The following is a 14,754-nucleotide window of genomic DNA, read 5'->3' as shown; positions in this document are numbered from 1 at the left end:
CCCTAAGAAGAAAGGTAAGTCATTAAACCTGGGAAACACCATCTGTGATCTTCAAGTCGGGCACTAAGGATCACCCTTCGTCTTTAAACGTCATGGACAGAAGAGCCTGGCTACAGTCCATGGGGTGGCAAAGAGTCAGACAGGACTGAGCATACACACACACACACACAGAGCTTTATGGCAGTGACACAGACTACTGCTGCTGCTCTCCACTTCTCTGCCCGTCTCCTCAGTTTGTGTCAGTCACACTTCTCTGTTTCCACCTCCTCTCACTCTGGCTATTTCTCTGGGCCCTGTCCACCACCCTCTGCTGTGACGCCTCTGAAAATTCATTCATGATCACACCAAATTTCAAAGCTGCATCCCTATGGTGGATGCCTCATTCCTGCTCCAGGGCCATGTCCCTCACGTGTGACTACATGCCTGATGGACACTCCAGTCACACACCAAAACAGCAGCAACCATTTCTTTAGCATCAACTCTATGCCAGACCCTGGATTAAAGTAGCTATTGTTGTTTAGTCGCTAAGTGGTGTCTGATTCTTTGTGACCCCGTGGACCGTAGCCTGCCAGGCTCCTTTGTCCATGGGATTTTGCAGGCAAGAATACTGGAGTGGGTTCTTATTTCCTTTTCAAGGGGATCTTCCCGACCTAGGTCTCCTGATTGGCAAGTGGATTCTTTACTGCAGAATCACCTGGGAAGCCGTCTAAAAGCTGTAGAGAATATCAAAAAGCATAAGGCTTAGGCCTATCCTTCAAAAACTTTCAGTGTAGGGCACATAAAGGTCCATTAATAGGCAACAAGTTAACTAGATGATGACACAGCCACTCAGTGAAATACTCTACAGTATTCAGAAGTCTGAGGCAGAACACAGGAAGATGTTTATACTGTATGACTGTTACAGATAAAAGGTAAGCTACAGGGAGAGAAGTTCAAGAGGGAGGGGACATCTATGGTTAATTCATAATAATATATGACAGAAATCAAACCAATATTGTAAAGCAATTATCAATCAATTAAAAATAAATAAATCTTTAAAAAAGGTAAGCTACAGAACAATGTGCATGGTATCATCACATTTTGTAAAAAAACCTATATAGTCATGTGAATATATTTTGAATACTCAAAGAAAAAAGTCTAGAAATGTAATATACTGAGCCATTAATAATGGTCACTACAGGAGCAGAGTAGGAGAATTCACTGTTTACACTTCTATACTGTTTGAATCTTTTACCACGAGCATGTATTGCTTGTATAACTTTCTTTAAAGGAAGTCTAAAAAGCAGCTTTAAGATTTCAGCTTATTATGAACACACTGAACATTATAAAATGGAAAATAGATAACAGTAATGTAATGATATAAACATTACAAGGCATTATAGAATTTGTTGCATTGTAAAATATAAGCGTCACAAGTTTTCAAGATCTCTTTCTCTGTGACCTGTGTTTTGTGAAACATACCTCTTTCACTAGTCCAAGTAATTCTGATTCATGAGCCAGAACGTCTACCATATTGAACGGATACTGTTAATTCTCACAGCAAAAATCTCTGCAAGGCAAAAACATAAAACAAAGGCTTTCATTTCAATCATCTGTGAATTAACAAAAGAGAGCTGTAGGGGACTTCCCTGGTGGTACAATGGGTAAGTACCCACTCGCCAATATAAGGGACATAGGTTCCATCTCATCTGGGAAGATTCCACACGCCCGACGGAACAACTAACCCCACGAGCCACAACTGCTGAAGCCCATGCACCCTGCACTCCAGAGGCTGCAAATACCAAGCCTGAGGGCTGCAACTGCTGAGGCCCGCGTGCCCAGAGCCTGTGCAACAAGAGAAGCCGCCATAATGAGAAGCCTGAGCACCCCAACAAACAGAAGCTCCTGCTTCCTCGACCAGAGAAAAGCCTGCGCAGCAATGAAGACCCAGCAGAACCAAAAAATACATAAATAAATTATCACTTTAAAAAAAGGTAGCTGTAGTGGGCAGAATAATGGCCCCCAAAGTTACCTGTGTCCTAATCCCCAGAATGGGTGAATATGTGAGGTTGCTTAGAAGGGGGGAATCAAGCTTCTTCCTATCTCAGGGCCTTTGCGCAAACTATTCTCTCTGCCTGCAACATTTTTCCCCTCTCTTTCTTCACCTGGCTGACCTCTGCGCTTAATAAACATCACTTTGTCAGAGTTTTTCATGACCATCATCTGAATAAGATTCTGTTATGATCACCTCTCAGTGAACATAAGCCATCGTTGGGTGTTCTATTACCCTGACATTCTTAAAAAGTACAGAATTTTCTGTACACCTTTATATCATAATAGGCTCATTTACTGAGGACCTATCGTATGCCAGGCAATGTGCAAAATACTTCATATTTAATTTTCACAATAAACCTGAATGATGAATATTATTTATATTCTCCTTTTACAGATGAGGCAACTGAGGCCCAGGGAGGTTGAGGTGTTCCCTAGAACTCAACTAATAAGTGACAAAGTGGAAATTTAAATCCACACTGATATTAACCACTACACAGTATTACCTCAAAGTTTAGACCATCTGAATTAGAATCCCCTGGGATGCTTGTGCAAATGAAAATTCTTAGCATCACTCTGATCTTACTGAACATAATGTCCAGAAACTACTTTAAACAATCTCTCCCGATGACTTTTATGCACGTTCCAAGTTTGAGAACCACAGCTTTACTTTATGCAAAAACTAGAGAAAATTTCTTCAGTCACTTTTGAGGGTTGCAGTGGCAGCTTCGGAATTTCTATAGATAAGGATTTAGGGCCTACGAGCTAGTTGAATAAAGGTAAGACTAAGGCATTTGTCTGGAGGAGGAATTTGCATAGCAAGCATCCTGGTTTTGCTTAGATTGGAACAAATCTGGATTTAACCTAGGTGCCTGGGGAGAGAGGTTGGCTGATGGATAACGGAAGGGATGGATCTAAAAGCCCCAGGACAACCCTGTCGTGCCGCCACTACCCAACTGGACGACCTGGGGCCCCCTTTGTCCGGCTCACTGGAGCAAAGATCGGGGACTACTTGTGGCAAGCAGCTGGCCTGTCCTCGGGATGTCCGAGCAGCCGCCTCAGGCCCGCGCCAGAAAAAAAGTCCAGGACAGCAAGCGAAAAGTCGGGGCATCCGGCTGCGGCTGCTGAGTTGGCGCATCGGGGTCTTCCTCTGGGAAGAGGGCTCAGGAGAGCCGCGGCCCTCGGGCCCATCATTACTCCTCCCCGCCCGGGGACGGCGGGCTCTGAGATCGCCCGGCAATGTCGGGGCGGGGAGGACGCACTTACCTGTTCTTCCGTAGCGGACGCACGCGCCTACCTGGCCCGGCCTCCACGTCTCCAGCCGTCGCCCCGGCAACCACCGCCGCCAGCCTGGCACCACGTGAAGCAGAGCAGCCAATCACGGGGCGCGACCTGTGCAGAGCATCCTGGGAGGAAAGGCGGAGCCTGGGAGGCTATGCTCCGAAGCTTACAGGCGTCCGAAGTGAAGTTGGGAATCGCGGAGCGGTGACGGCTGTGGATGTTGCGCTGCAGAGCCAAGTTACCCGTCCTCCTTTCCAGTTTCCCACTGGCTCATTTCCACAAATATTGTGCCTGGCCCTGCGGATAAGCCCAATCAGGCTGGAAAATAAACTGGCAAGAGATTGCAGTGTGGTGTGAATGGAAATAGATGGGCGTCGTTATTCCCATTCCAGAGGAGCCGCCTTCAGTTCAGTTCTGCTCAGTTGCTCTGTCGTGTCGACTCTTGGACTGCAGCACGCCAGGCCTCCCTGTCCATCGCGAACTCCTGGAGTTTACTCAAACTCATGTCCATTGAGTCGGTGATGCCATCCAACCATCTCTTCCTCTGTGGTCCCCTTCTCCTCCTGCCCTCAATCTTTCCAGCATCAGGATCTTTGCAAATAAGTCAGTTCTTTGTATCAGGTGGCCAAGGTATTGGAATTTCAGCTTCAGCATCAGTCCTTCCAATGAATATTCAGGACTGATTTCCTTTAGGATAGATTGGTGGGATCTTGCAGTCCAAGGGACTCTCAAGAGTCTTCTCCAACACCACAGTTCAAAAGCATCAATTCTTCGTCGCTCAGCTTTCTTTATAGTCCAACAATCACATCCATACATGACTACTGGAAAAACCATAGCCTTGACTAGACGGACCTTTGTTGGCAAAGTAATGTCTCTGCTTTTTAATATGCTATCTAGGTTGGTCATAACTTTTCTTCCAAGGAACAAGTTTCTTTTAATTTCATGGCTGCAATCACCATCTGCAGTGATTTTGGAGCTGCCTTGGAACCAAAAATGTAGCCCAAGATCTGCCTTAAAGCTCCAGGCACTAGAATTCCACCCCACTGCAGCAGTTTCCAGGAATTTAGAGAAACTGTTCTTCCCCCACGTGAAATGTAGGTTTGTAAAAATGAAACAGGATCGCAAATCTGCCCTCACCTTGTACGTGGTGCTTTTGAACTGAAGTTCATCAGCACTGAAGAAGGACCTGTGAGTCTCTCTCTGGGCTGGATGCTGGGGAGGTGGCTGGAGATGGAGAAAATCCCTCCCTTCCAGGCACTGCAGGCCAGATCTCACATGTGTACATCCCCAAGAAGGTGGAAACCACCCAGGCCAAAGACTAGGAAAAAAGCGTGGAGAACGTAAATGAGCTTGGCTTTGAAGAAGCCCTGCGATGTTTTGTGGTCATCTCCCCAGGACCCAGGCTTGCCAGTGCTCTCTTGAGGTCTGAGATTGTTTTCAAAGTAAAGGTTGTATTTAGCAGGGAGAGACACCCTTCCTGGTAATATGAATTGAAAATAAATCTCTCTGTTCATGATGAAAGTTCATATTTATTATCAGCTTATTCTGTTCTGGGGTTGCCAGACAAAATACAGGACAACCAATTAAGCTTTAATTTCTGGTGAGTTTTTAGTATATCCCCAATATTGCCTTATTTAATTGTGCATACAGGACATTATATTGTCTTGTATTTTCATTTGCTAAATATGGCAATCCTATTTCCTTGCATTGTTCTGTTAAGAAGGCTTTCTTATCTTTTCTTACAGGGAAATAGAGGAAAATAACAGAATGGGAAGGATAGAGATCTCCAAGAAAATTGGAGATACCAAAGGAACATTTCATGCAAAGATGGGCACAATAAAGGACAGAAATGGTAAGGACCTAACAGAAGCAGAAGAGATTAAAAGGTGGCAACTAGTGGAAGAGAACCTGCCTGCCAATGCAGGAGATGTAAGAGATGCAGTTTCGATCCCTGGGTCTGGAAGATTCCGTGGCAGAGAGCATAGCAATCCACTCCAGTATTCTAGCCTGGAGAATCCGATGGACAAAGGAGCCTGGCAGGCTACAGTCCATAGGGTCATAGAGTCGGACACAACTGAAGCAACTTTGCACTCACACAAGAATACACAGAAGAACTATACCATGTGGACTCTGAACCAAGAAGACAGGTGGCTCTGAAGTTTCCATGAAACAGTAGGACCCTATGGTCTTTGACCACCCCCTCCCCCATCCATGTCCTCTGCCTGCCTTTTGTCTGTGGAAAACTTCAGTCAAAGAATAAGTTTAATCAGAGAAATGAGAACATGTGAAAACAAAGGAAAACAAGCAAAGGAGACCAAATAATACTAATGTAGTCATTAAGCATAGTCAAGGACCTTTAGTTCTTTCTCAAGGGCTATAGATAATATTCTGAGCGATATGCTGTGAGCTGTATTATAGATGCCAGAACACCAGGTAGAGAAGTTGACTACATGATGACCAGACTATACCCAGGACAGGAGCTGCCACAGTTCTGAGAATTGGCCCCAAAGAAATGGGAACAAATGGACCTTAAAACTGAAGATTAACCATACCCAAAACAACCAAGATCACACTGGTCAGATCACTGATGACCAACTTGAAGATGACTGTTAGAGATGACTGTGCTGTTTCTGTGTGTCTATAAAAGCTCCTGCCTGTTGGGGGTAGCAGGGAATCTGCCTTTGGACAGATGTCTGCCCTGAATTAAAGCACTTTCCTTTCCACCACCCTGGCCTCTTTATTGGCATTTGAACGGCGAGCAGCCAGAGCCCACACACTTCAGAGCCACCTGTCTTCTTTGCTCAGAGTCCATGTAGAAATAGAAGAACTGGGTCTTGGGTCTCCCAAGAGCTGCTTGGTTTCTTGGAAGGAGAGCACAGCGGGGTGGGAATGTACATCCCCCCCAGGAGAGCTGTCTATAGGCAGGGGAGCAGGGAAGTAGGAAAATGAGGGAGACCAGAGCATCCACCCTGGCCTCAAGTGCTGTCCTTCCTCTCCCTGACCCAGGGGTGTGAGTCACATAGGTTTGTTTTTTTTTTTTTTAATTGAGACACTACAGTTTTTTAATGATCTTTTAAAAATTAATTATATTTATGTATTTGTTTATTTAGCTGTGGTGGGTCTTCTTTGCTGTGTGGGCTTTTCTGTAATTGCAGCAAGCGGGTCCTGCTCTCTAGTTGCCACGCAGGGGCTTCTCATTGCAGTGGCTTTTACTGTTTGCAAAGTACAAGCTCCAGATCACTGGCTTCAGTAGTTGTGGCACGTGGGCTCAGTGTTTGCAGCTCCAAGGCTCTAGAGCACGGGTACAATAGTTGTGACACCCAGGCTTAGTTGCTTCACAGCATGTGGGATCTTCCCGGATCAGGAATCGAACTTGTGTCTCCTGCATTGGCAGGTGGATTCTTTACCACTAAGCCACCAGGGAAGCAGCCACCCCCAATAGTTCTGTGGCCTAGATGAGGTTGGTAAAAAGATGCAGGCCTTCAAATGACCTTCCCAAATGGCAGACCTGGATCCAAGATCATTGCAAAGCAAGTCAGCTCCTGCAAGAAATCCTCAGGCCATTCTCAGCAATGGTGTTCCTAGGTACAGACATGATTTTTAGGAAGAAAAGTTATGACCAAGCTAGATAGCATATTGAAAAGCAGAGACATTACTCTGCCAACAAAGGTCCGTCTAGTCAAGGCTATGGTTTTTCCTGTGGTCATGTATGGATGTGAGAGTTGGACTGTGAAGAAAGCTGAGCGCCAAAAAATTGATGCTTTTGAACTGTGGTGTTGGAGAAGACTCTTGAGAGTCCCTTGGACTGCAAGGAGATCCAACCAGTCCATTCTGAAGGAGATCAGCCCTGGGATTTCTTTGGAAGGAATGATCCTGAAGCTGAAACTCCAGTACTTTGGACACCTCATGAGAAGAGTTGACTCCTTGGAAAAGACTCTGATGCTGGGAGGGATTGGGGGCAGGAGGAGAAGGGGACGACTGAGGATGAGATGGGTGGATGGCATCACAGACTCGATGGACGTGAGTCTGAGTGAACTCCGGGAGTTGGTGATGGACAGGGAGGCCTGACGTGCTGCGATTCATGGGGTTGCAAAGAGTCGGACACGACTGAGCTGAACTGAAAACTCGTTTCTAAGCAAGTTTAAAACACTCATTGTAAGGCACATGATGTGCTCACAGAAGGTGGTATGTTGGTTTGAACCTGAGAGTAGATGCTACAGTGACTCCACTTGGCTTGCAGGTGGACACATCCTAAGGGCCAGCGAGACGTGGCTCACAGGGAACCTCTTTAGTTCTGTGGCTGACCCTGTCACCAAGCATTTCCTGACCTCATTGTCTCAGCCTAAACACTGGCTCACTTGCTCCAAAGCAACTTTATGATTTCACGGTGAGACCTGTATGTCAACTTGAAGGGTGTGTATGAGACAAAGTGACAACCCAGCTCCTAAACAAACAGTTAACTGTAACAGTAAAAAACAAACAAACAAAACAGGGACTTCCCTGCTAGTCCAGTGGCTAAGACTCCAGGCTTACAATGCAGGGGGCCTGGGTTCCATCCCTGGTCAGGGAACTGTTAGATCCGGCCTGATGTAACTAACAGTTTGCATGTCATAACTAAAGCTCCTGCACTCTGCAACTAAGACCCAGCATAGCCAAACAGATAAATAAATACAAAAACCAAATACATATAAAGAATAATTCATGATGATAGATGTTGCAGGTAGTAACAGTAAATCTCCCTTATTACCTTTCTCCCCACCTGTAATGAATGTCCCCTGAGCTCAAAAGAGCCTGAGGTCACGGGTAGGAGGAAGAACTCCTGTTCTGCTCTTGGGTGAACTCTTTTACTGCTAATAGACATTTGAAGCCGAAAGTGAATCTATGGCCCCTAAGGAAAGAATCTGGGAGGACGGGGGTCCCCAGAGCAGCTGCCACAGGAGCATCTCGGAGCTTGTTGGAAACGCACACTCTCAGGTCCCACCAGATTTGCCAAATCAGAAACCCTAGGGGTGGCGCCCAGTAATCCAGGCGATGGGGACGGGTGGGCACTCCAAGTGTGCGTCCCGCTGGGCGGGGTCAGGAGGGAGTGTCCGCCCCACCCCGCGCCCCGTCCCTCCCCCGCCCCACCCCCCGGCCACAGCAGGGAGAGCAGGGCACTGCAAGGCCAGATCTGCGACCACTGCGCAGCGGGGATAAATCTATTAGCGGAGCAACCAGGCCGCAGCCTGCCCCGCCCAGGAAGCCGCGCAGACATCGCCCCACCTCCTCCCCCGCAACCCGTCCCGCTCGGGGACCAGGTGGAGCCGTGGTCACCCCCGCAGCCCCTCCGCCCCAAGAAGCACGGAGCAAGGGGTCCACGGCGTTTTCACCCAGTGACCCCCATCTTGATGCGGGGGGATGGTTACTACAGTGACCTTGGGCCTGGGAAGGATGGGGTCAGCGCGGGTCCTGGGGAGAGCTTAAGACAGCAGCCTTCGGTCCTGAGCCCGACTCCGCCCCGGCGGCAATTCGGCTCCGGCCTGGCCCCAGGCGTACCCTGCCTCCCCCAACACGGCCATTTCCTGGAACCTGGACTCTGGCTGTGCCAGCCGGGCAGAGAGGTTCCCAGAAATCACCAGCGCTCGGGAGCCGAGGCAGTTCCCCACCCGTGGCCCGGGCATCACTGTTTTCCTCCCAGGACCGCCCACAGCTGTGACCTTGGGAAGGAAGTCGGGCACAGACACTGGGGGTGCGGGTGGAGGGGGGAAGGGGGCGGGAGTAGGGGGCGGGGCGGGGGTCGAGGCAGACCAGCCGAGGCCCACGCCCACCTTCCCCAACACCGGGGCTCTCTGGTCCCGCCCTGTCCCTTCTCCTCCCTCCTCAACTCCTGACAAAGTGGCACCAGGGAAGCAAAAGGCTCCTTCACGTCCAGGGACAGAAACCCATCTCAAAGCAGCTTGAGCCGACAGATTTCCCTGGCTCCCTTCTCCTCCCGGCCTCTGGGGCTCTGGTCACAGGGAAGTCGGGTGGAGCTGGCCTGCAGGGGATGGAGCTTGAAGGAGGGCCTTCAGCTCTTGGCTTCTGTCCTCTCTGCTCTGCCACCACCACTGTGTGGGGCTGGGACTGGAAGCCAGGTCTCCCTGTGGTTGGGCCTGTGACATGGGCCTGGGAGCGGTGATGACCTGGGCAGAGAGCCAGGGAGGACAATGAGCAGAGCCCTGTGAGAGCACTCTCCCTGGAGTCTGGGGGCCCGAGGGTCTGTTTCCCCTCCCTCCTGCCCCTGCCCTTGACTCTGTAAAACCCCTCTGTGTTTAGGGTAAGGGCTGCTGCTTTGCTGGCCATGTTCCAGTTGATTCCTTTCCTCACAGAGAAGAGTCTGGACTCCCGAGGGCTCTCTGGGCAAACCTGGCTCCCTCCCAGCCTCCCTGCCCGCCCCTGAGGCTTCAAGTGGAGCTCTCTAGCAGGAGGGAAGGGAGGGGGGGGACATGGAGACTGCCCCCATCCAGCTCTGTGACCTCCTCCTCCTCCCTCCCCCTGCGACAGGGGAGTGGCCTTCTCCTCCTCCTCCCTGGAGGGCCTGCCAAGATCCCTGAAGTGGGCAGAGATGTCGGAGTAGCTACAGTGTGGCAGCATCTGGTCCAGGCTCAGAAGTTTCTGGTAAATAGAGTTAATGCACCCCCACCCCACCTTGAGTGTGTGCAGCCCCAGCTCTCAGGAGGGCCTGAGAAGCTGTCCAGGAAAAATGATATGAACCCCTTCCATCCTTCGGGTTCAGGCAAATATGGCCCAGCTGAGGGTCTGGGATAGTCCTGACAGAGGTCAGCCCACAGGGCTAGATGTCAGCTTCCCAGGGACTGGGCACATCCAGGAAAGACTGGAAGGGTCCTTCATCAAACGCTGCAAAACAGTCTGAGGCTTGGATCGCTGGCCAGCCTCTAGCAGCCGGGTCCCATCTAAGACTCACGGGTCTTTGGGAATACTGCATTGGCCACAGGCTCTGGAGTCGGCGGGATCACAGGAGAAAACTCTAGAGTGAGAGAAGTCCCTGGGAGGGGCCCTCCTGCTGTGAAGGGGGTCTCCATCCATCCCTTCAGCTCCTGGCTGGAAGCTGGAGCCCTTTAGATGCAGCCGCACCTTTGCTCTGGGCCTGGTGGCGGTGGATGCGGAGCGGGGGAGCTGCTCTGTTTCAAGGTTTCCCAGCTGGGCTGTGAGCGGTGAAGCCCAACAGCCAAGGCTGGGCTAGGAGGGCGACGGAGGCCATGTGGATGGAGAGGAAGGAAATTTCTTTCTCCAGATTTTCTCGTAGGCTGAGCACTGGATTTATTTGGAAGAAGTACTCGGATAAGCCCTTTGGGGTTAGGGCGGGTGAGGAGCAGATGAGAGGAGCAGTGCTCGGCCTTCTAAGGGGGCTGAGTGCTAGTCTTGGGGTGCTGGCTGACCCACTGCTGTATCCAGGGGTCATTCTGGATGGTGGTGCACCCGCGGCCCTGCTGCCCACAGTGTCCAGGCCTTGCTCAGAACCCCCTTGTGTCAAGGCTGTCCAGGTTGCTGGAAGGCCAGGTCTCAGGCCAGGCGAGCTGTGGCCACACAACTGCCCAGGTCTTTTGCCATTTCCTGCAGCAGTGCTGAACCCAGAACACAGGTTTGGGCAGGAACCAAGACAAAGACAGTTTTCTCTATCTGCCCTCCCCTCTCCTCAATCCTGGTTCCAAGAGCCTGCAGGATTCTGGTCTGTTCTGACTCACATTTTATAAAACCCTGTTTTATGGGCTGCCCTGGTGGTTCAGATGATAAAGAATCTGCCTGCAGTGCAGGAGACCTGGATTCAATCCCTGGATTGGGAAGATCCCCTGAAGAAGGGCATGGCAACCCACTCCAGTATTCTGGTCAGGATAATCCCATGGACAGGGGAGCCTGGGAGGTTACAGTCCATGGGACCACGAAGAGTCGTACACAACTGTGTGTCTAACACTTTTTCACTGTGTATTATGGAAGTGTGTGTGTACCTGTCTGGAGGAAGTCAGGGGCTGCAGACAAGGTAACATTCTTTACTTGCACTTGAAGGTGTGGAGTGAGGCTCACTCTGGATCCTTTAATCAGAAGCGTCAGCGGGGCATGGTGCAGCCCAAGCCCTCTGGGGGGCAGAAGGGGATCTCTGAGAGGCTGCTGTGCCCCTAACTCACCCTAGCCCCCCTTCTCTCCCCTCCAGGAAGCTGTGAGAGCTGCAGGCGCCTGCTAGGGGAGCCCATTTATTTTCTCTGCTTGCTCAGCCCACACATGGCCTTATAGGGTAGAGGCTGTGCAGAGGCCTGGCCTGAAGGAATACCCTGGCTGGGAGGCCTTGGGGGCCTCTCCACTGAGTCTGAGGCGCCGCCCTGGTTGGTGAGTCTCCTTCACCTTCTCAGGCTCTCTTCTCTAACATGCTTTGTAATAATAGCCTCTTTCCTACCCTGAAATGAAAGCCCCAGATAATATAACCTACTCACCCACCTGATTTTAAAATGATCATTATAATGCCCTCACCACAATAGAAAGAACTAAAAGGAAAGCAGTGTATATTTAAAGGAGCTTTTATTTTCATATATGAGCTTGTGCTGACCACACGGGAGGACACAAAGCAGTCTGATACACATGGCCTCAGGCCATTGCTGTGGTGCAACTTTTTGACTGGGTAGTTCAAGGTGATGAACGGCTCAGGAAATTTCCAGACCAGACAGAGCCCAGTGCTGCTCCAGCTGCACTTAGTGGGATGTCCAGCATGGTGGGCTCCCACCAGAAACACTGTTGTGGTCCCCAATCCTGAAGTGAAGTCAAAGTCGCTCAGTCGTGTCTGAATCTTTATGACCCCCTGGATTGTAGCCAGCCAGGCTCCTCTCTCCATGGAATCTTCCCAACCCAGGGATCGAACCTGGGTCACCAGCATTGCAGATAGTCTTTACCGTCTGAGCCTCCAGGGAAGGCCGATCAAGTGGGAATTAAAAATGCCTGCACCCCACCAATATGAGACATGCTTTCCTTCTGGGGGCAATAGGATCCTGTCCTGAGAAGCCTGGTTCCAGGCTGTGAGGGTAGAGGGGAGATGAACGGATCCACCAAGCTGGGCCTGAGGAGCTAATAACCTGCTGTGCGGAGAGGCATGAGGCACGTGAGGACAAACAGGGAAAGTTCACGGTCACCACTTAGTGCCTCTGGCTTCCCTCCCTCCCCTGAAGGACACGGTGCCATCTGGCTCCAGCAAGAAGCTCGATATCCCTACCCTCACTTCATCACAGCCAGTGACCAAGCTGTGTCAGTTTGGCCTAAACTTTCTCTCAGATCCATGTCCTTATCGCTTGTCTCCTCCTTCATTCAAGACTCGCTGGTGGGTGACTGCAGTGACATCTCACCCTTATCCCCGCCCCATTCAGTCACCTCAGTGGTCCCCTGGTAGAGCCCCTGCATTAGTTTCCTCGGGCTGCCATACAAAACACTAGAGACCAGGTGACTTAAACCTCAGAAATGTATCACAGTCTGGAGGCTGGAAACTTGAGATCAAGTGTCGGCAGGTTGCTTTCTTCTGAGGCCTCTCTCCTCGGATTGCAGGTGGCTGCCCTCTTGCTTGTCCTTACATATTTGCCTTTGACCTGTGTGTTGTCTGTGCCCTCATGCCCTCTTGCAAGGACACCAGTCATAGGATTAGGGCCCGTCCATACGAATTCATTTTAACTTAACTACCTCTTGAGAGGCCCCATCTCCACAGACATGTGAAGATACGCTGAGGTACTGGTGGTTAGGACGTCCACATATGAACTTTGAGGGGACACAGTTTAGCCGTAGCACCCCTCTTCAACAGTCCCTCTTGAAGTAATCTTTTGGTATCAAACTCCAAAAATTCAACTCTAAGTGCCCTGTGTTTTGTTTAAGCAAAGAAGAGAATCTGTCACTCATGACACTTCCTAGTCTGGAGTGGAGGTCCAGCTGGATTTGGAGCTTGTGTGATGCTTTGGATCCCTTCTGAGTTCAGGTTCCTCTGGGTTGACATTGTATTCAGGCTTCGTGTGCAGCAAGGCTCAGCTCTGGGTCACGTCAGAGGTAGAAGAGAGAGTGGTTCCCAGGGGTGGGAAAGGAGGTTCCAGAATTGGTCTTACTGGCTCGGATTGTCCTGACAGACCCTGTGTTCTTCCCTGAGCCTGTCACCAAGGCCTGCAGGATAAGAGTGATGGCAAGCAGCCAGGCTGAGCTAGGACATCACCATTTCCCTCAGGGAAAAAGAAAGGCACATACAGTTCCCAGAAGGAAGGCAGATGGTTCTGGCCTGCAAACATTACAGAAGCTCACTGGAAAATGAGTGAATACAGGAGGGAATGAGCAACTTGGACCTTCTCTAATGTGGTAGAGAAATGTGAGCTACATCCAGTCATCTATGGATTTAATTTCCACAATTTGTTTAGTCACACTGGCTTTGCCCCCACAAACAATGCTTTTCCATGTTCCCTATGGGCAACATTGACAGATTTTCTTTTCCTGGGCTCCCAAATCACTGAAGATGGTGACTGCAGCCATGAAATTAAAAGACGCTTGCTCTTTGGAAGAAAAGCTGTGACAAACCTAGACAGTCCACATAGTCAAAGCTATGGTTTTTCCAGCAGTCATGTATGGTTGTGAGAATTGGACCATAAAGAAGGCTGAGCACTGAAGAACTGATGCTTTCGAACTGTTGTGCTGGAGAAGACTCTTGAGAGCCTCTTGGACAGCAAGGAGATCAAACCAGTCAATCCTAAAGGAAATCAACCCTGAATATTCATTGGAAGGACTGATGCTAAAGTTGAAGCTCTAATAGTCTGGCACCTGATGGGAAGAACTGACTCATTGGAAAAGACCCTGATGCTGGGAAAGACTGAGAGCAGGAGGAGAAGGGGACGACAGAGGATGAGATGGTTGGATGGCATCACCAACTCAATGGACATGAGTTTGAGCAAGCTCTAGGAGACAGTGAAGAACAGGGTAGCCTGGTATGCTGCAGTTCATGGGGTCACAAGAGTTGGACATGACTCAGTGACTGAACAGTAACAACAATTAGTGTCAGTCCCACTGCAGAGTGTGACTTTGTCTTGAACCAGTGGCGTGAGAATGTGGAGGGACTAAGCATAGGTTACATGTTCCTGTTTGGAATGAATTAGGAGACTTAAAGGTTCTAGGAACTTCCCTGGTGGTCCAGTGGCTAAGACTCCACCTTCCCAATGTAGGGGCCCTCGTTCAAACCCTGGTCCAGGAATTAGATTCCACATGCCTCAGCTATAGATCCTCAACTATGACCCATTGTTGCAGCCAAGTAAATAAATAAATAAATAAATAAAATAGAGACTCAAAGCACTAAGAAGATTATGGTGCCTCCATCACCCGACCCTATTACTGCCATTAAAAATAAAAGCATTTCTAAGCCATGGAATAAATGCAAGGTAGTCTAACAACTTGTTCATTTTT

At 49.7% G+C, this 14,754-nt stretch overlaps 1 protein-coding gene across 1 annotated transcript in view; it reads right to left on the bottom strand.

Annotated features, from left to right (window-relative positions):
* Positions 1-3,359, bottom strand: part of ARMC9 (armadillo repeat containing 9) — a 154,642-nt gene extending 151,283 nt beyond the window's left edge. Inside the window, exons 1-2 of the mRNA XM_068968936.1 lie at positions 3,298-3,359; positions 1,462-1,549 (exon numbers count right to left, since the gene is read on the bottom strand). Of these exons, the coding sequence (XP_068825037.1) occupies positions 1,462-1,512 (51 nt within the window). The 5' untranslated portion in view covers positions 1,513-1,549; positions 3,298-3,359. The remainder of the gene's footprint in view (positions 1-1,461; positions 1,550-3,297) is intronic.
* Between the last annotated feature and the right edge of the window lie 11,395 nt (positions 3,360-14,754).

Source organism: Capricornis sumatraensis, chromosome 3, assembly GCF_032405125.1.
Source record: "Capricornis sumatraensis isolate serow.1 chromosome 3, serow.2, whole genome shotgun sequence".
In the NCBI taxonomy this organism is placed as follows: domain Eukaryota; kingdom Metazoa; phylum Chordata; class Mammalia; order Artiodactyla; family Bovidae; genus Capricornis; species Capricornis sumatraensis.
The sequence above is the reverse complement of the archived record's forward strand: the minus strand, read 5'-3'. Positions and strand labels throughout refer to the sequence as shown.